Source organism: Carassius carassius, chromosome 13, assembly GCF_963082965.1.
Source record: "Carassius carassius chromosome 13, fCarCar2.1, whole genome shotgun sequence".
Lineage (NCBI taxonomy): Eukaryota > Metazoa > Chordata > Actinopteri > Cypriniformes > Cyprinidae > Carassius > Carassius carassius.
Window position 1 is genome coordinate 28924238 of NC_081767.1, and position 22425 is coordinate 28946662.

A 22425-nucleotide genomic window follows, 5' to 3' on the forward strand; every position below is an offset into this window, starting at 1 on the left:
AATCCGTGAGGATGTCATGCAGCGTTTGTAAAGAAAGACAAAACTCAAGGTTCATGTTTTAACTGCATCTTTTAATGATTGTGTAATTTCTTGCATCACTTCTCTCATCTGCCGTAGCTCATCTGCAACCCTGTTGACAGCGTTTATTGTCTCTCGCTGTAACTGCAGGACTGCGTCAGTGAGTACCCGACCACTTTTGGACGTGCCAGACGCAGAAGGGGCACTGCTTTGAGCCGGACGCTGTGCATCTGCATCTGAGAACCCCTCACCCTGAACCTCCTGTTCATTTACAGCTTCAGACTCCGGAAGGACTGGAGGACAAACAATTGGCAACATTTATCCATTTATCACCCCACACACTCAAATGTACAGCGTTAATGATTAAAAATCGGTTTAACCTTGCTCCTCTGTGGTTTCAGTCACGTCAGTGTCTCCCTCCTTTTCCGACACAATACCACACACGCTGACCTCCCCAATTATAGCCGCGATTTTGCTGTCCACTGATGTGAGATCAGCTGTACATGGGCCCCCACCAGTTGCAGCCACGCTCTGGCGGTGGGAGGACAGTTTTCTCTTTGCCTCCACCTTGAATGAATGAGAATCTTTATTTCACATATTTTGCATACTGTAAGCACATGTAAATAAAACTTTTTGAAAATCAATATTGCTATTTATATAGGTATATAGCCTAATAAAACACAAATGTAATATGTTGGTAAAAAAAAAATTTGTATACCTTCAGGTCGGACCATTTTTTCTTTAATTCTGCAACTGTCCGTTCTGTCCCACTGACACAATTGACGGCAGAAGCAATACTTTGCCACTCGCACTGCTTCTTTTTATTAGTGACCCCACTGCTGTGGCCACCAAATAACACAGTTTTCCGAGCCTCCACCTCCCCTACAAGTGTTTCAATCTCAGTATCTGAGAAATTACGTTTTTTTCCTCTTTTCTCACCTGTCGCCATTATTAAAATTAGGCTAACAGAAATGCACGTTTTCACTTTCTTGGATTAATTAATTGGCGGGTCGCATGCCAGTTTTCCAGGTATATATGGGATTCCACTCTCATTTACATGCTGATCAGCAATCATGAGGTGATTTGCATTGACTATTTATGGTTAAAAATGGGCGTGTACAGGGCGGGATATGAGGCTGGTTCACGTACGCACATCTGCGGGTGATCTGTGATTTATAAAGGGAACATTGCTTACAGGTGTGCGTACGCACGGTTTTATAAATCGGAATATTTTTTGGCGTACGCCATTTTTGGCTTTTGGGCGCACGTAAACTTTTAGTAAAGATCCTACGCATAGTTTTATAAATGAGACCCCTGGTCAGAATGAATTCTCCCAGGCACCCCCAACCTGTAGAACCACTCAGTAACCAGTACCTGAGCTACTGTCTCAGCCCGTTGATCCCGGGTAGGAACCGCAATAGTATACTTTGTAAAGACATCCGTCATTACTAGAACATTCTCCAATCCCGAACAGGATACTTCAAGCTGGGTGAAATCGATGGCCACAATTTCATTTGGTCGGGAAGCCAGCAAATGACCCATAAAACTACGGGCACCCGGCTGCAGATCTTTGGCAGCCTGGCACCTCTCGCACTCTTGACACCATTTCGCCACCATGGCCGACATGCCTGGCCAATAACAGCGCTGGCGCACCAGTTCTGTAGTGCGTTCGATACCCTGGTGCCCGTGCTGCTGGTGTAACCCTGTTAAGACCTCCACCTGCAAGGCAGAAGGCAGCACTAATTGAAAGAGCTCCTCGCCACCATCAGAGCGGAAAATGCGACGATATAATACTCCCTCTAACTCCATCAAACGATCCCACTGACGAAGTAAAGTCAAAGCATCCCTAGGGAGCTGCCGACGCTCATCAGGCCCAGGGAACTTACCCCTCCTTAAAAAAAATAAGACCTCCCTAATCACTGGGTCTCCCTCTTGTAGTGAGCTCAAGTCGGTGGGGGAATGCCCAGGCAAGGCCACCACAGAGGCTTGGCTGACAAAAGGGACAGACCTTGGTTTCTCAGCATGCCGTATGGAGGCAGGAACCGCCGCTCCTGGCAGCATGCTGTCCAACACCCCTCTACTTGGGGGCTAGCATCTTGATAGGCCGTCAGCATTTTTATTGACCCTGCCTGGTCGATACTTGACCTCGAAATCAAAGCATGCCAGTTGTGCCGCCCACCGTTGCTCGGTGGCACCAAGCTTCGCCGTCATAAGATGGCTGAGAGGGTTATTGTCGGTGAACACTACACATTTATTGCCCAATAAATACTCTCTGAATTTTTCGGTCATGGCCCATTTGAGCGCTAAAAATTCAAGTTTCATTGAACTATAATTCAGCATATTACGCTCGGGGGGCCTAAGACCGCGACTTGCGTACGCAACAGGTCTCACCTTCCCATCTTGTTCCTGTGAAAGGACTGCCCCCAACCCACTCAGACTGGCGTCTACGTCTAAAATAAACGGTCGGGAGAAATCTGCGTAGGCAAGCACCGGGGCCTTAACAAACATTGCCTTGAGCTCAAAGCTATTTTGACACTGAGCTGTCCAAGCGTCAGCAAAACTCTGCTCCGCTCGCTTCTTGGGCCTAGCACTTCCACACTCCGCCACCACCCTATGCAGAGGGGCCGCCAACTTGGCAAACCCCTCCACAAAGCGACGGTAATAACTAGCGAATCCCAAGAAGGAGCGGAGCTCGGAAACACTGTTTGGCCTCGGCCACCGAGCCACCGCCTCAACCTTTCTTGGGTCAGTTGAAACGCCGTCCGCTGATATTACGTGACCAAGATAGACTACCTCTGGACGAAAGAATGAACACTTCTCTAACCTTGCTTTAAGGCCCTCACGCTTCAGCCTACTCAGGACGACCTCCAGGCGCTCCAGGTGCTGTGCCACAGAAGATGAAAATATTACGATGTCATCTAGGTACAATAATAGTGACTGGCACTGTTGGTCACCGAACAACCGTTGCATGAGGCGTTGGAATGTACCGGGGGCATTGCACAGCCCAAACGGCATCCGGTTCCACTCAAACAGCCCGAATGGTGTACAAAACGCAGTCTTAGATTTATCCCTTTCACTAACAGGAACCTGATTGTACCCGCTGGCTAAATCCATAGTGGAAAACCAGCGGGCACCTGTTAGAGCATCCAAGGACTCCTCGATTCTCGGAAGGGGGAAAGCATCCTTCCTAGTCTTGGAGTTCAGTTGGCGGTAGTCCACACACATGCGCAGACTACCGTCCTTCTTTTTAACCAAGACTATCGGGGAAGCATACGGACTGCAACTTTCCCTTATAACCCGTGACTCCAACAGTGTATCAATGTGGGCCTTCACTACCTCATACTCTGAGGGTGGTATCCGGCGATAACGCTGCCGAACAGGGATGTCATCCAGCAAAGGGATGTCGTGTGACAGTAAACTGGTACACCCCAAATCTCCCTCATGAGCAGAGAACACACCCTGATACTCCAGTAATAAGGCCCTAACCTGGTCCTGATCTTGCAATGACAAAACAGATAGGTCAATAGACCTAATCTGTTCCTCCATAGTGGAAGCAACCTGAGCACTATGGGAGCCAACAGCAGCAATGACAGAGCTAACCTCAGTAACCCCCTTGGGCAAACTCACCACATAAACCCTTGTGAGAGAGCCCAAGAGGGTTCGAGGATATAACACTACGTCCGTAGTCCCCACGTTTACAACTGGTACGGAGACAGTTCCGCGACTCACCCGCACCAACGATGTTGATGCTAACAATCCAGCTGGTAGGCCCGACTCTGCAGGCTCAAATAACACAGTCTCCTTCGTGAATTTCTCAGAACAAGTTGCCAGTACTAGTTTTAACGTACCACCTGGAATACGCCATGCTCGACGGCCTTGCATTCTGACCTGACCTACCCGATCGACATCCAAACGGGCACCCACCTCATGACAGTGTTGAAATGCCTGTGTTACAAAATTGGGGGCCTGCAGTAAGGATGGTAATTCAAATAGAGCAGGACCATGTTGCCCAAAAAGCTCCTGGTAACAACGACTGAGAATATTCATTCCCACAATACCTGGTACTTTAGAACACAAGCCGCCAGGGGGATCCCTGACCACAAGCACCCCACAATTTGACACTAACCTGCCACAGAGTTCTACATCCAATTCTACGTACCCAATATAAGGGATGTCCAAACCATTGGCCGCCCGCAACTGCAACCATTGGCACGAACGAAGGCGATCTTGACCCCATGGCTCGAAATGTTGTACGAAGCAACTCTCAGTAATGGTGGACACCATAGAGCCAGTGTCTAACAGACAAGGCACCTGAACCCCCCCAATAAGAACAACCAAATGCGGGCATGACGACATCAAATGAGGCACCGGACTGTTATTCTGACAAACGTCTAAGCCATTCTTTTCCCCAACCGAGCTGAGGCTCTGCAGCCCGGTGGGAATTAGTTTTCCGACGGCCGCTGAAGATGAGGCTGCCCACTCCCCCCTGCACGAGGAGCCGTAAAGGGAGACTTAGAACGAGAAGGGATACGTTCCCCATCACACTCCCTAGCAAAATGACCCGGCTGCTGACATCTTCTACAGATTACCGGATTAGTATTAGAAAATTTATTCCGTGGATACGAGGAATAACCCACCGGGTGAGGAGATTGACTCCGAGCAGCAGGGGCAGGACCCTGTAATAATACCAAACCCTTAGTGAGCTGATCCAGCTGTACCTGTTGGGATTTTAACATTTCCCTCAACTCACTTAATTCAGAGTTTGGCATCAAACTGGTAGTAGTCGACGATGATCCCCCCTGTACCCCATATTGAATCAAAGGGACTAGTGGAACGGACTGACTTCGCCCACGTGCACCACCCGGCATCCCCTCCCGCTCCCATCTTATTGCTTCTCTACGAACCTCCAGCAAACTAGAAGTAGGTTGGCGGCGTACTAGCTGTTTAAGTTCACGACGCAGAGAACTATCCACTACATGTTCCACAAATTGGTCGCGTAACAGATTCTCAGAATTTGACATTACGTATGGGGACTGTTGCTTAACGCCCTCAAGGAGGCTCATTAGAGCGAGGGAAAACTCCAACAAAGTCTCCCCTTCCCGCTGCTTTCGTGAGAAAAAGGCCTCCTGTAATGCCACATATGATTGAGAGCAACCAAATACCTCTCGCAATGCGGAGAGAATTTTGTATGGGTCCCCTTTTTCAACCGCGGAACGGTGCCGGATCTCCTCCCGTGCCTCCCCCTCCAAATGGTCAAACAAAAAAAATGCCCTATCAGTCACAGAGAGGTGACGCAACTGCATGCACGCTTGTACTTCCTCAATCCACTCCTCAATGCTGATGCCCGTATGGCCATTAAACTTTGGGCACCTTCGATCTCGAGGCACAAAAACAAATCTTTCCGGCTGGGTGGCACCCGTACCCAAGGGTACGGGTGCCCCCACAGGCATTACTGGAGCACTAAATGCTGCACTGGGACCCGGAAATTCAACAGTACGTTCTTGATGGAGCTTTTCATTATCAGTTTTTAGCTGCGCCACCAACTCTCTTAACTGTTGCAACTCTTCCTCCATAATAATGCACTCACCAATCGTAGAGGGAAGCCAACTGACAGGGGAGGTCCAGTTCACACCAACTACGCCGCTGTTTTGCCTCAAAAACAAACAAACAAAAAAAAAAAAAACACAAGATACAAAACACACAAGTATGCAAAAGTATTTCTTTTTTTTTTTTTTTTTTTTTTTTTAAATATACATAGTCACGTCCTCACCCAACACACCCAAAAAAAAAAGTAACCCTGCCGACTACGCCAATTTGTAACGTGGCGGTACAAAAGCAAAGGAGGTCGTAAGGGTGTTTTCTCACACTCTTAACACAAAATATGCATATGTATGACAATGTATGGTCGACTACGCCACCCCAGACCACTGGGGAAATAACAGCCCTAAGGGCACACAGGTTCGTCTTGAATGAGTGGGTGAGGAGACATGAATAATATAAAAAAGTTTATTATGTTTGTCAATATTGACCAATAAATAGCTAAAAACTTCCAAGTGAAAACTCTACATTGGCCATATAATAAACAGGAAGGCACACCATCAATCTGCATCTACACACACACAATAAATCAATTCCCATTAAAGAAAACCAAATGGCCAACAGGAGCGGTAGCTGGGGGTCCGGGGTCGGCTGCCAAATTGTAGAACGAACCCCCCCCCACAATAGTCCACTACAAATACCCAAATGCACACGTGCAAGTTAGATGGCAGCAGGCACACAGCACTATAACGTGAACACACCACACAAATGGCAGCCTCGCCTTCACCCCCCAGAGACCCAGCTCCTATAACAGAAAAAAAAAAGAAGAAAACACAAACTGATAACTACAATCTGACAGAAACTCAAAGAAATAAATAAAACAAAAATAACAAACGTTTATACAATACAATACCCCCAAATAAGTAAAACAAAAAAAACAATGTCACAAAATAAATCAAATAATTCAAGAAATTAAACCACTTAGCACAAACAAAATAGCACAATGTAACAAAAACAGGTTAACAGTTTGAAATAAACCAAGTTCACTCCGGTTTACAGTGCTCAGAGATGAGGCACGGACTGAACGTAAACCAAGGAAAACCAAATAATCAAACAACCACACGGTAGACACGAGATGCTGATTCCAAGTTAGACCAAGGGAATTCCATATGCGGCGGCCCGGGGAGACGTTCAGCCTGCCCTCGAAACCATGCACTACACCCCGATAGCAACGTGAATCAACCGCTGGGTTGCTATCGTGATAAAGGTCGAGGCAAAACAGCGACGCAGTCGCGATCACGGTTCAGTGTTGATGCTCACTTCCCACTAATTAGCCCAAAAAGACTCAGTTATGCAGGAGAGCCCTGCAGAGCATAAGGAAACTATATTAAAACAGGAAAAGAAAACATTACAAATACGCAAACTATAATCCTACATACCACGGGATGATCCTGCACGCAAACCGCTTCGTAGTTGCACACCATATTCAATATAGCGGCTCAATCAGACCATATGAGTGACGTGCTATCAATGCCACTGAGGACAAAACCAATCATAAATAGCCGAGTCGCAGTCAATTACTTGTTATAAACAAAACTATACATACCGGTGAAGAGTGGGCAGCCAGCACAAAGCAGCGGGAAGGAAAAAAAAAAGAGCAACTTACAATCCAAGCCTGACAACAAGAAAAATTCTCATCAACCACCTGCACAGAACGAGACGCACGAGTTCACCCCAAACAACTCACATACCTGTGGCGACCACGGATGACGTCACGAGGGAAATACAAGGACGCATGCCAAGTGGCCATAACATGTCCTTTATATATCTCAAACCAAATAAGGAGGAGGGGTTACTAAACTAAGCACAGGTGGATGACATTCCCTACAGTGGATTCAACCACCCTGCTACATTACTATAAACTTTTTTTTAACAATTTGTTTATACTTTTTTAAAATACTTTTTAATAAAATATATATAAAATAAAAAAGAATAAGAAATAAAATACTGCTGCAAAGTTCTCCACTAAATAAAATACTCTCAGTCTCAAACCAATATCATATAATAAAATATAATGAAAAATATAAATAAATAACTATGATTACAGTGCAGCATTACCAATCCCAGCTTGTAGGTCTGCTCATATTTAAAAAATGTATATAAATTTTCCAAAGTGTAAAGTGCAGCATCAACAGTTTCAGTTTTTAGACCTGCTCAGATTTCGTTATTGCGTTAGACCGATCGGAATTAAGAGCAAAGGTCTGTTTAAATGCCGACTTGAGCTGCGTTTGAATCACGGTTGTTTTTTGCCTAGTTGTAGTGATGTTCACACTCACGTGATGCCTTTTGAAAACCTTAGCCCGGTGACACACTGGAATATTGCACCTGTCAAACATAGTCTATTTTGCCGTCAATACTGGTGACGGTGTCCTTTATCAGTAGGCTTTATATTTATGCTCAACATGAAGTATAGATATTGTTGTCGTGAAGACAAGATTCTGGTCTGTCGGCGGTCTCCCTCTATGTCACCTACAGTAGCAGCAGCGCGCCAGCACCGTGTCAGGCACGATTCTGGTGTGTAAAGACACAGAAAACACGTAGCAGCCGTCACGCAACTGACACGCCACGCAGCCAGTGTGTCACCGGTCTTAGAATCAGCTGCAGGGCGGGATTTGCACTGAACGCGAGACTTCCGCCACTTAATATGTTCGTTTGGAAACACAAAAATGTACCTATGTTCCGCACACAAAATATTGCTTTCGGTCATTCGGTACACACGTGCACCATACTGAAAGCCCTGTACCGAAACTGTCCGGTACGAATACACGTACCGTTACACCCCTAATATATATATATATATATATATATATATATATATGGTGTATGGCGCAGTTTTTTTTTTTAGCTCCTTAAAATAGCAATGCGCCCGAACACACCTCTTTTTTTAGACCAGCACACCCATGAGTGCACTAATGAGCCAAAATGCATTTGCAAATTAAACAACGTGGCGCTGGACGGGAAAATGCGAACGGCGCCGGACTGAAACTAGCAAACACACTTTCGCTGCGCCTTGCGTCGCATTGCGCCGGGTGTATGATAGGATCCTTAGTCTTCTGGGAAACAAGCAGGCCTATCTTCTGTAGCTTCTGAAGGGCAGTACTAAATTAAACAAATATGATATTTTGGCAAAAAAAAAAAATACACAACTTCCTTTTGAAAAATAAAACAAACAAAACAAAACAAAACATAATTTTACCTTCTGGAGCATCAATGAGCATTTGAACTTTTTGAGATCGTTGTGTATGTGTCCCTCAGTTGTTCTCAGGGTTAAGAATCAAGCGTTTTTAAACTTTTGAACTGGGTCAATTTTATAAATTCAACTTTTTTCTCTTGTGGACTATAAGTAAATGTATTTCAGGTTAAATATAGTAGGCAATATTAAATAAAAAATAATATGCATTTTGGATGATCCCTCTTATTTTAGTAAAATAATTAACATTTTGGCGATAATGCAAAGTATTTGTAAAATTTTGACCACAACTGTATGACAACTTCACTAAAATTAAAAAAGGGGAAAAAATATACAAAAATAAATAAATAAATTAATATTTTTTTTTTTTACAAAAGCACATAAAATTACTAGAAATGAATGAACCTAAAATACAAAATTAAAAACTAAACATTAATGAAATATCAGTAGCCATGTAGCCATGACTTTAAAATGTCTAAAACAAATCTGCACAGTGAAATATTCACTGGAGTTCAAAGCGTGACAACTAGCCCCAGTCTTCCCTATACATCACAATGTAACCAATTATATAAATAGCTGTTAAAGACTTTTTTTTTTTTAAATCACTTCCTTGGTTTTCTTTCTTGTTCATCTCTAGTTCTCATTTAGTCTTACCCTGGTCTTTCTAATCCAAATGGTCATTGCGTTCTTGGGCTTCTTCTACTCTGACCAGGTGGGCTTTCACTTCGTGTATAAACTAGACTGGTTTTCTGCAGCACTGATACAGGATATGGGCTATCATATGAAACATATTTCATTGTTATGACTTTCACACACAGCAGGTTGTTACAGATGAATTGAAACATTAGGCTTTGGCTCGGTTAGGGAGGGTTAACCACTTCTAGCAGTCATCTGTCAGTCTCCAGGTTCATCTCATGGGATAACAAGTCAATTTAAAAGCGATCCACCATTCACTTCCACTGTTCATCTTATCCTTAATGTCAGTTCCCGCTATAGAGCTTCCTATTATTCTACAATTACCTCATCCAACCAGTGAACTCATGAAGTTCTACAGTCCAGGAGAAGGTCCCATCGAGTGTATTACATCACATTATACTTCTCCGTCAGAGCGCAACCCACACGGTTAAACAGGGCAGTTTAAGGACGTCGCTACAAGCATCGTCGCTGCTTAATGATTAAAGAGCTTTGCCACATCAAAGTGGAACCAAATGTTTTGTTTCAATGGAGGCTTTCTAGGAGGCTTCCTGTTAATGACATTCAGAGGTTCTTGAACATGCCAGCGTTAGAGGAGCTGACAGGGGAGAAGCAGAGAGCTCAGGGGGCCCCTAGAGTTAATTAGCACATTAAAGCATGTGTTATGAGAGAAGCCATGGTGAATTAGTGCTGTCGACCTGTCTCCTGTAGCACAATTACATATGCGTATACAACCCAGATGTAAGTGTTTGATTTTAGGTACATATGGAAATACACTGCATGAAGTGTCATGTTCACCGTCACGCAATGCTCTGGGGAAATTTGTTTTAAAAGCCATCGTGCACTATCGAGATGACCTGGACCTTCAAAACCTCATGGACTTCATCCAAAAAGAGACAATGTACTAATTTCTTCAGACTGCACACATTTTTCATGCATCAGGCCATGCCATTTGCATTTCTACAACCAAAATTAAAATTAAAACAAAGTCAATAACTAAAACACCCTCATGTATACACGCAATCTTCCTTTTATTCAATTTTTCTTTGTTTTATGTGACAAATATACGTGTAGATTATAATTATATACATACATATTTGCCATGGATTTGTGAAAATGTAATGTTTCGAAAATAAGTTATTATTTTTAACAGAACTGCATTTATTTGACTAAAAATACAGAAACAGTCATCTTTTGAAATATTACAATTTGAAATCGGTTTTCTATTAATTTATTTTTTCAGTAATAGTCTAATTTACTCCAGTCTTCAGTGTCACATGACCCTTCAGCATCATTGGTGCTTAAGAAATATTAAGAATCATTATCAAAGTTGAAAACATTTGTGGTGCTTAATATTGTTTATTTATTTATTTTGATAGTGTTCAAAAGAACAACACTTGTTTGAAATAAAAATCTATCAATATAAAAGACTTTCCTGTCATTTTTGGTCAATTCAATGCATCCTTGCAGAATTAAATGATTATTTATTTTATAAAAATCTTAGCGACCCAACACAAATCCTTTGAACCTACATTATGGTGTTTTTTTTTTGTCATTTTTAGTAGATTGTCTCAGCTTGGACATTCTGAAAACATGTTATTTTGTTCAGATTTGGGTAATGTGAACATGCATGACTCTCTAAATTAGAAAATGTTCTACTCTCCCATACAATACAGTACAGTACAGTATTTTCTCTTGCCCTTGTCCTTCTTACAATTAAAAATCTTATGGGTCCAGCAGACAGAAGGTGAATATGTCATCTGAGAGACAGTGTCTAAAAATACTATCTCCCTCTCCCTTCCTTCCACGCTTCTCTTTACAGTTCAAATGCTGTGGCTGGAACAACTACACCGACTGGTCCTGGAACCTGTACTTCAACTGCACCCCATCAAACCCCAGCACTGAGAGATGTGCGGTTCCCTTCTCATGCTGCACTCCTCAACCAGAAGAGGTGAGAGCCAAGCACTAACTGGTTTAATCTAGTAACTTTTTAAATATTGTTTTATATTTCCCCAGTTTCACCGCTTCAAATTTAAAACATTCTCTCAAATGTTCTTAGTGGCAACACATGTACAGTAACTGTATTATATATAATCGTCTTTGCATAATTGCCTCGGAAATCCATATATTGGGAGAATAAAAATAGCACTTCAAAGTTTGGAGTCAGTAAGAGTGTTGATGTTATTGAAAGACGTCTCTTATGCTCATCAAATCTGCAGTTACTTCACCAAAAATACAGTAAAACTATTATTGTGAAATATTATTACAATTGAAATATAACCCATTATATTTGAATACATATAATTTATTCCTGTGATGCAAAGCACCCATTACTCAAGTCTTTAGTGTCACATGATCCTTCAGAAATCTTTGTAATGATTTGGTGCTCAAGAAACATTGTTGTGCATTGGTGGCAACCATGAAACATTTTTTCAGGATTTTTTTCTTCTGATGAAGAGAAAGTTCAAAATAACAGCGTTTACTTGAAATATAAATATATTATAACATATATTGTTACTGTCACTTTTGATCAATTTAAAGTGTCCTTGTGGAATAGAATCTATATTTGATTGATTGAGTCAAACTGGAGACATAAAGCATATGTGAGATTAATTTGTGGTGCTAGATACAGAAAGTATACAGTAACTAGTATTACTATATCTCATAGCTCAGTCTTTGTTAATACTTTAAACTTACTTGTTTAATATATAACGTATATTATATGAATCATAACATAATTCAGAAGTTTAAAGTCTTTTCTAAGAGATCAGAATCAATTTTCACCTAGTGGATGATGAAATGAGTTTAAAACAAAAATGCCACCAGGACAATATAACACATATTGGATGAGGAACATCATAGAGACTTACTGGTCCATGTTCAAGAAACCATTCAGAATACCCTAGCAGCCACCTTTATCCACTGCAAAACCCTTACAACCACCTGAAAGACTCTAGCAAACACTGTAAGGCCTTTCAGAAATGTACAATTTGAGTTCAGTTATACAGTGATCCTTCATTTTGATCCTTTATTTGAACACAATCCCTCCCCTTTTGTTCTCAGTCTTTGTAGTTCTCAGACTTTGCAAAAGTAAAGTTGTATTATTTTTCATCTAATCACCTCAACAAAACGGTATGTCGTCATTGGTTTATTGCACTCTGCAACAAAGTGCCACGAAAGACGGATTTAAAATGTCAAGTCAGCGTTTGCCTTTCCTCTGTGCCTTTATCTTTAACGATGAAGGCCTGTGCCGCTAACTACCCCAGTTATAATCACATCAGTAAGAGCTTTGTGAAGACTGGGTTTACCAAATATATCAGTAATACAAAGATTCAATTTCAACACAGTTGCCACAGCAGCAACTCGAGGAGAATTTATGAGTTCTGAATTGCTTTCTTGCCTCTCAAGACAGTGAATGACCGCTGCTTGGCTGAAATGCTAAATCTGTGAAACGTGTCTAAATGCTGATAAGATACTCAAACTGAACATAGATCAGTGATTTAGAGCGACTCCTTGGCAGACCTAAATATTATGATCTCTGTTCCCTTGGCAAATGTCTACGGTGATTGCTGGATAAACACTCTCTAAACAGGACAGAGCGGATGAAATGCAATTCTTTAAACAAAAACAGAAGAAAATATGTCACATTTAAGAATGAAAAGCTGTGTGGTTTATGAGCTTAATTATTTTCCAGTATTCAGATGTATTGTTTGACGTGAAAGGAATGGCAGAAAATTCTGTGATTTCATCCAAACAGATGTTCACATGGAGATGATGGCACTGTACATATTCTGTTGAAGGTGTCAGAAAAGCTTAAAGTCACAACAAATAAACCTCAAGAAAAGTGTTTGCAACAGTGTCTGTAATAAATCATGAATCAACATTGCATAGCATAGCAACACATTTGCTGTTCACTGACTAGGTTCACAAAACTGTTTATATTAGTAACAGGGTCAATTTCTAAACAGCCAAGCCAAGTTATATAGTTATAACTGTTTCACCTTATCTGATAAGAAACACAATCATTATGACTAGTGTCAGCATTGCCAAACCTTTGTACATTTATTTTAACAATTGTTGTCAAAACAGCAGTGGCTTATACTTGCTCAGCAGTGCGGCTCACATCATCAGATTCATCTGTGCAAAACAGCGGCGCCAAAGCACAACTCAAGTAATGACCACACAATGTTCATCAACAAGTAACTAGTAGTTTTATGCTCAATCTACTAGGATGCACATTGTGTATCAACCAAAAAAAAATTGTCTTTGAGCAAGTTTTTCAATCGTTCTTTAAACCATTCAGAATCAGTGATTCATTCAGAAAGGAAAAAAAGTATTTTCTTGCCGTTTGCAGTGAGTTGCACTAGTCCATTCTGCTGCGGATTGGTTATAAACTATTCTCATTGGTGGAGCAGAAACTGACAAAGTAACTGGCCATATTGTGTCTGTTATTACAACTCAGTGAAGCATATCTGTGTGTGACCTTTTCAATAATTCATGTGGAAGGGTTAGTTGTTAGACAACGTTGGGCAAAAACTGAAATTATGATCCTCTCTCCATATACACGGCTCTCTGATCTGATGTCTATAGTCAAATGTGCTAGGAAAGTGGCCTGTAATTAAACTGACAGAGAACAGGCTGTGTAGGGAATGGGGTCTGAATTTAAACATGTAAGGAGTGGGCTCTCTGGATCAGCCGGTCTGTGAGCGGGGAGTTTGGCCGCACTGCGTCTCTCTCGATCAGCATGGATCTAGGGACAAAAACACACAACACCTGCTTCCTCAGAAAGTGTCCAAGGAAGTTCCTGCAGGAGAACATTTCTGTCTGAATGAAGCATTTGAAAAATATTCACATGCACTTCATTTTATGCACGACCTGTGAAGAACAGGTGGGATTTTTGCAGTTTAGAAGGGTTTCGATTTATGAGCACTGCATACTGATGAAATGCATCATGTAAATTTCTGTTTGAATCTGAATTACACAGAAATACCTGGCATCTGCGGACAGTTTGGTTATAATTAGCACATCAACTAACATGACAATTCATCTTTAATGGGAACCCTGTGGGCTAGTATGGGAGTTTTTACTAATTTCTACATGAAAATTAATGTTGTGTGCCTTTGTTCACAACCAGTTCAAAGGATGCAGCGCATTTTCACAGATTTATTCTTTTTTGAAAGGCCACGGCCTTTTGATCTATTATTTTGATCTTCAGTTAACTAAAGTGTATATTTTTTTGCTTGGAAATGCATCTGTGTTAATAACACTGATTCGTTGATAGCGACTAGAAGGGGAAAAAATTTATCAGTTCCCTTAAAACTCCCAAGTTAAAAAACCCAGGTAACCCAGGTAAGAAACATTCTCATAACAAAACTCAAACTCTATCAAATGCAATTTCAAATTCGATTTTTTCCACCCACAACAAACAAAAAAATGCATGAAGTATATTTATAATTTCTTTTACAAATTAATATTAATTTTTATTTTAATTTCTATTTCACTGTGAAAACTAAAACATAAATATATATTTTTTTATTGCTGCTGAAGCTGTTTGACAAATACATTCATATATTTAACCAGACAAATAATATTAACCGAACTGAATGATTTGTTTATTTTTTATTAATTTAATTTATTAATATAATTTTTTTATTGTTACTTCGTGGAACACATGAACACACCTATTATGTCAAATAAAATTATTATTATTTTTATTATTATTATTATTTTTGATCTCACTTCTATTTTCAAAATGTTTTAAGTATCTTCTAGATTCTGCCAGAGGTATGTAAACTTAACATTCTTTCTACATAAGGACAATGTGTCTCAAACTTAAACTGTGAGCTTAACAACTCCTTTAAAGTGCAGCATAAAAGCACAAAAGACAACAAATTAGTTATTTGAAAACCATTTTCCACTGTCATGTTTACCTGGCAAACCGTTGGTGTTCTTTGTCTCCTGACTTCATGGCAGCATGAATAAGGATCTGACTGAAAACATCTCTCTGCAGAAGAACAAATGAAGAGGTTGTTTAGAATGGAAAAACTGCTTATCTTATATGTATTGTAGTGAAGCGGTGGAAGACCTGAGCGTCACTGCCCCCTATCTCTACAAAGCGGTCTTTGATGGGTTTGAGCAGCTCCACGGCCTGACTGTAGTTTCCCTGCTCATACTCCAGCAGAGCCTGACACATGGGCAGCCCCACACGCTCGGTTATCTGGAGCTGATGGTTCTCTGCCGGGTCTCTGGAGGAGGGAAAATGTTAAAATAGACATTTCACAGAATGGGTATTTGTGCACAGATTTCGCAGTGACTTTCAAAAACGTGACATGCAGGACACAGAAATAATATTTTTTATTTTTTTTAAAGACACTGCAAAAGATTGGAGTTTAGTTTGTTGATTTTCTTCAGGTTTATTCATTTATCCAAACATTACTCCAATGGTGAGTAGAAATAAAATACAGTGTCAACCCAAAGGTCTTATTTTATTTTATTTTTTTTATTTTTTTGAGTGTGTGTGTCAGATTGTTACCAAAAGACTAAATATAAAGAGGGGGTAATGAAAAACCTTGTGCTATTAGTGAAAACACTGCCTTCTTTGAACAGGTGCTTTACTGAAAATACAGCTCCCAGAGGATTCCTCTCCATCATGTCATCTTATAAACCAAAGCATGCTGACATGGAATGTATTTTTGTGCTTGGTTATACTTTCGATACACTCGGTGTTCATTCGGTTCAACTTTTACCAAACGTTTGTTTTGGCTGCTATGACAAATTGGAATAAATATGCATGCAGTGCATCAGCCTAGAAAACCCTAGTCTTCCCCGGAGCAGGGAAATTTCTAAGAAATCAAGACACGCTACATTCATCCACAACTCATCCTCCACAAACTCCCACCCGTGAGCAGAACCTGGCTGTAATGTAATCTCTTGAGTGGGTTATGTAATGTTTGCAGCTCACTTAGCTAGTTCCTGGAGACTCTCCAGCAGGCGCTGAGTGGTGGTGGTCTCCTTGCTACCCAGGGAAACCATGAGGAAGTGAAGGTCATTGAAAAGTAACGTGTGGTCCTCGGTATGTGGCTGGGTCACCTGCAGCAGCTCTCGGTAGCGGTCCTTCACGCTCACACCTGAAATGAAAAACATTTTATACACACAGCTGCACAACTTTTGATGCATTTCAGCCCGATTATTCCTCTTATCAACCAACCACATTCAGTTTCTGAACCATGCCCACCAGCAGCAAAACCAGCAAGACAGCGAGGGACGCTTCACTGGCTGCTAAATGTATTCATAGAACACACAAACTAAAAAGCTTCATGGTTTGCAGGGTAATTGGCATGCTTTAAAAGTCTTCAGATGCTACTTCATTAATAACAAAATAAATAATTGCACTATTTTTTCTAAATTAGCATTATGACTAAATACTGATTAGTATTTCTAGTTCATGTTTCTGTAAAGTTGTTTTAAAAATGTTTTGTGAAAAGCTTTATAAAACCTGACTACACGCTTTTACCAAAGACCTTAAATGCATCCTTGAAAACAGATCATGATGTCAGTACTTCGACTGTGCCCAAAAAGAGGCTTAATAAAATGGAGCAAGAGCAGTTTTATGTAACGTAAGCCATTTTTCAAATCAGAAGATCAAGGGCGGAAAGGTGGAACTTCCCTTTATCTTCTCTGTGGAACGTCACAAATCCTCATGTCCCAAAGGATAAAACATCTTCTAGATGACCTGAACTTTACAGATTGCATAATGCATGCATCTTCGTTCAAGAAACATGAAGAGAAACATGTTTTCTCAAGCCTTTCCAAGGAACTTGATAGCAAAAATGTTCTTAATCAGTACTTTTGCATCGTCTAAACTTGAGATAGTTTTAAATAGTTTTTCATTTTTCAGAGAATGTATCACTTTTTTCTTACAAGGCAAAATTATTTTAATCTTTTTTTTAAGCATAAATCAGGATTTTTTACATATAAATTACATAAAGATTAGTGTATCTTTTATATTATCATTATTATACAAAATCAAACGAATTCCGTTGTCTTTTCTGTTTAGATTTAGCCCAGTCCTGTTATTTACAGTACAAGCCATGCCCACATTTTCTTTACCAAAAATACACTGCTTCAGAAACATGCCTAACAATATTCATATATTTATATACTATTATTTAGATTTATTATATTCTCGCACAAACTTTAGACAACCTGCACTGATTAAACGCTCAAATGCTAATGTGTTCAGCATGCCCTGGCTATTGATGGATTCCAAACAGAAATGGACTCAACAGAAAGATATCTCTGCTCCTGCTCAGAGACCGTGAGGTGGATTCTTTTCCATCTCTATTTTGAGTTGGGATGATATCTCACCCTCCAGCTCTAGTCTGTAGAGCAGTGAACAAGAGTCTACAATGTCCAGCATGGCTCCAGACTTCACACAGCGCTGAGAAACCTGGAGAAAGGTTTAAATGTCACATTACCACTAACTTCAATTGCACATTCATCTCAAAGTTCTTTAACATTATCACATAATCTTATGAGTCTGACAGGTCATGAAATCAATTCATACACCACAGGATGTATATGGACACTCCTTTATAATCAAAAGGTTTGACAGTTTCAGCTAAGTCCATTGTTAACAGGGGCAAAAAATCAAGCCATACCAGATAAAGATTTTGAAAAATAAAGAATTATCAGTTATTAAATGAAAAACGTCAGACTTCAAGATTCTAATCATTTACATTCTACCATTTACAGATGGTCTGTTTACAGGGTGTCCCTACAGTAAATGAGTGAATGATTCCTATAAAATGTTTTGCACTGACACCCATATACTCTTGTATAAATCAGTTCAACTTTTACCAGCCTGAATCTGTCACAATTCGTACTGAACACATGACATGATTTACACTTCTCATCTGGTATGACTAATTACATTCACTCTCTGCCTGCAACATTTATCCTACTCTTGAAACAAAAAGTGTTGTAGTGGTACCATCAGTATTATTAGATGGCACTATCTTTGATATACACTGAATGTTGTAACATATTCAAGTACCTTGGTACTGACATGGTACTCCAATGCATTTTAAAGAATACCATGCTATTACCATGATACACAGAAGAAAAAAACAAACAAAAAACATGGTATTAAATTGGAAACCACTGTAGTATTATGCCACTTCTTTGTTAGTAAGTATAATGTTAGTAGCATGTGCACAGTAGTAGTGCACTAACCTGCTCATCAAAAATCTTCAAAGCGTCTTCATAATTCCCCTGTGGAAGAAAGAGAATAAATCGCATATATGTAAAAAGAAACATATTTAATGGGTTTATGAATTGATTGAACATAAATAAACAAACAAATGGATAAAAGTACTTTTTGTAGTGGTTATAATTTTGTTGCCTTTTCAAAATTACCTTTTCGATGTGATATAGAGCCCAGTGCCAGTAATTATGACATGCCAACATGTCACACACCTTTAAAGGAGATAAGAAATCACATGACCTGGAATTGATATAATACACTATTTGCTACACAGTGTGCTTCTACATGGTCTTCTACATGTTAATCTTTCTATGTTCTCTGCAGTATTTCTGAGACTGACCATCCAGTCTTTTTCTGTAGAGGCCATGAACTTCAGTCCCTTGTCCATCTCTGCCTTCATCTCATGGACATGAGCCACAGCGTGGACACTCCAACCATCCTCAGGGGTCAGAGCCAGGGCCTGCAGGCATAATGCATTACAATAATGGTGCATTCAATTAATAAGGAATTATAAAGTTATTTTATATAGCAGATAATACTTTAATAACTACTTTAAATGTAATTGTATTCACTTATTTGCTGGTTTAATATTTTAAGTAAAAAAAAAAAATATATATATATATATAAGACATTTTTTCTGTGTGGGGAACTATAAAATATTCATTGTCCAGTAGACAGGACTTAATTGGAGTTGAGAAAATGGTTATTATTATTCTGTTTGTTTTCACTTTTGCAAGACAAGCACAGCAAATTTACTCTGTCTACTGTATGAAAAATGTTTATCAGATAAAATATTAATACAATTATAATCAATACTGCATGTTTAATAGCCTAATAAGTCATTTATTTACATTATAGTGTCATAACATTAAAAAGTAGTGAGCAATACTAATAAACAACAGTTAAACAAAACTACCTCTTTTGCCATTTTTTCAGCTTCATCATACAAACGAGTCTCAAGAAGCCCAAAGGAATACATTCCTTTAAGATAACTGGAGAAAAACATCCAATAAAAACAACATTTTATATAGAAAAAAGTATATAGTTAAACATTTCATTTTAAATTTTACATTTACAGGATATTATAAAATAGTTTTAGTCACGTAGACCAATGTTGACTTTTGAAAGGTATAAAGAAATTAACCTAGTAAAATGAAAAATAAACAAAATAATTATTAATAATTATCAAAGTATTAAAAATCATCACATGGTAAAAAACACATCTAAAGCCAGCATTTAGATTGGTTGAGCACTGGCCAGGCACCTACCTGTAAAACGGCATATGTGGTTTCCAGTGCGGCAGAACCCTGGCCACAGAGTCTCTCATGTTGGTCTGTTCACCAAGGTAGAAGAATCCGTCATGGGCAAACTTGAGTGCCAGCATGTCTGTGGGGTGATCCACCAGAATCCCCTCCCAAACCTCACAGGCCTTGTGCAGGGCTCTGAAACACACCATTCCGTCTACTGTACTTCATTCATAACAATTCATTTGACATTTACACTACAATGTTTTTTATATACTATTATAGTATTTATACATATTTGAATTAGCTTTTATTCTTAAATTTTCATTTATTCGTTTTTTTTTTTATATTCTTAAATACTTCTATTTACCATTGTAATTTTAGTAATTCAGCTTAAACTTACTTATTTCAGCACTACTAAGTTTTTTTTTTTTTTTTTTGGTTTTTCATTTAATATTTATATTTTATTTCACCTTTATTTCAGCTAATGAATATGATTTTAATAGCTTTATTTTATAACACTGCATTACAGTCAAAAGTATCACAAATCGCTTTCAAACCTGACATTTATTTTTTTTACCGGCTAAAATGTATAAAATATGTTAGTCACCTCCAAACCCTCTTTTAAACGTGATTTTTTGACTTTTGGTTTTACTAAATTAGTGCTGAGAATTGAAATTATGGGAAAACTTCTGTAAGAAAGGCTTCTTTATTCAAGAACTTTAATCAGACCTAAACTTTCACACGACAGTCACACTTTTTATTGCCCAAGGATACAGTGAAGATGAATCTCAAAAGAACCAATTCATAACTGCTTGTGAGCCAAAGGCAGCTTGGCTTAAAAAGAGTCAGAAATAACTCCATTTATTACATTTGCTTCAAAATCTTCATACCATCCACCTCCTGTGTGGGCGGATGTGAAATGTTTGTTATGTCACCAGTGGAGTGCTCTTGTACACTCGGTCTGCTTTGTGTAAACTCACCCTTTAGAGAAGAGCTCCACGGCTTTCACATGGCTCCTCTCTCTGGACGTGAGCTCCTGAGAGTTCGCCAACTCCACGGTCCTCCTCACTGCGCTGGCCAATCTCTCATCTCGCAGGACTGAACTTCCTGTTCCCACCAGCTCCAGCCCAGTAGAGATCACATGACCCATCACTGCAGCACAGATAAGAGACTAATGAGGACTTAAGAAAGCCGTGAATGGCTTGTATAACCGTGAAGGAGCATATCTTGCAATAATAATCAGATGAATGTACATCATCACTTATTAAAAGGCTCCTGAATAAATAAATAAATGGACATTATTGATTTCTGAGATAAAATTACTTAAAATATTATATGGGAAATCACTGTGGAGTAATATATAAAAACATTTTTACAGGACACTACCATTTAAATCCAGAGGCCATTTACAACATTTTTACAGTGACTGTTAAGTGTTGCAATCACATACCAAAGTCCGGGTCTGCAGCTTTGACGGATGTAATACAGCCTTCTATTCCTCCCAGTGTCTCATTGTTACGCCAGGTCACATACTGATCACCAGAGACAGTAATATTCAGGTTATTATATATGCAGCAGCAAAAGCACTCAGTTATCACAGTATCAGTATACAGTATATGTACCTGAGAGAGTATAGCATCATATAGTTTACAGGCCTCATTACTGCTGGTGGACAACGGCAGACCTTCAGATTTCCATGCCTGACAACACATGCACAACACAGATGATATTCTGTATGAAGGGTAATTGAAAATGTTGGCCATGTAAGATTGCTTGAGTTCGTTTTGTGCCCCCAAAGCAATATTTAATACAATATCTGTTGCAATATACAGTGCAGAACAACATGCAAAACACATTAACTCTACTTCTTCTACCAAGGAGGAATTGATCTATTGTGATAAAGAAACTGCTGACAATCCGAAACCCTTACAGTGTGCATTACGTTTGTTTTCTTTTCTTTTCTTTTGCATTTATTCTTTGCATTGTTTACAACGCTAAGTTAGTAGGTGGTATTTTATACAAAGTTTTTGTCCTGTCTGTAAAGTGCACTGCAGACATGGTGAAATAACATTTCGTTTCAAATTTCGAGTGTTTAATAAATCAAAACAAGCAAACGCTTACGAGATATTTGTAACGAATTTGGATTTGCAGCTTGCTACTTTTATCTCGATTTAACCCATAAAAAGTTGCTTGCGAAAGCGTTAAACATGAATTGCGAAATACAATATTTTGTAAACAAATTCCTAACTTACCTTGCAGTCTCTGAAACTCGCGACGCTCATTCTCACAGCCAGAGGTTTCCTTCAGCGATGAAAGTCTCGTGACGTGAGTCCTTTAGCTTCAGCGTTTGAAGTTGGACTCGGATCACCCTGATGAATCATTTGGATCGGTTCACAAAAACGGTCTGAATGATT

General features: G+C 39.6%; 1 protein-coding gene across 1 annotated transcript; it reads right to left on the bottom strand.

Moving 5' to 3' along the window:
- Nucleotides 1–14070: 14070 nt before the first annotated feature.
- LOC132156291 (tetratricopeptide repeat protein 38) lies at nt 14071–22394 on the bottom strand. Its single transcript, XM_059565231.1, has 14 exons — nt 22264–22394; nt 21634–21711; nt 21462–21543; nt 20992–21163; nt 20033–20206; nt 19681–19756; nt 19105–19224; nt 18917–18976; nt 18734–18772; nt 17867–17948; nt 16461–16626; nt 15585–15744; nt 15430–15503; nt 14071–14249 (listed from the first exon to the last, which is right to left on the bottom strand). Exons 1-14 carry the CDS (start codon nt 22291–22293, stop codon nt 14162–14164), a joined length of 1401 nt encoding a protein of 466 aa, XP_059421214.1. The 5' UTR covers nt 22294–22394; the 3' UTR covers nt 14071–14161.
- Nucleotides 22395–22425: the final 31 nt, after the last annotated feature.

Bases quoted from the DNA above. Each gene is read 5' to 3' on its own strand.
- LOC132156291 (XM_059565231.1), bottom strand. From the start codon at position 22,293: ATGAGCGTCGCGAGTTTCAGAGACTGCAAG. The intron at 15,745-16,460 runs GTGAGCTGCAAA...TCCCTCCTCCAG, and splicing joins AGTCTCCAGGAACTAGCTAA to AGACCCGGCAGAGAACCATC. The intron at 15,504-15,584 runs GTCTTCCACCGC...GTTCTTCTGCAG, and splicing joins TAGGGGGCAGTGACGCTCAG to AGAGATGTTTTCAGTCAGAT.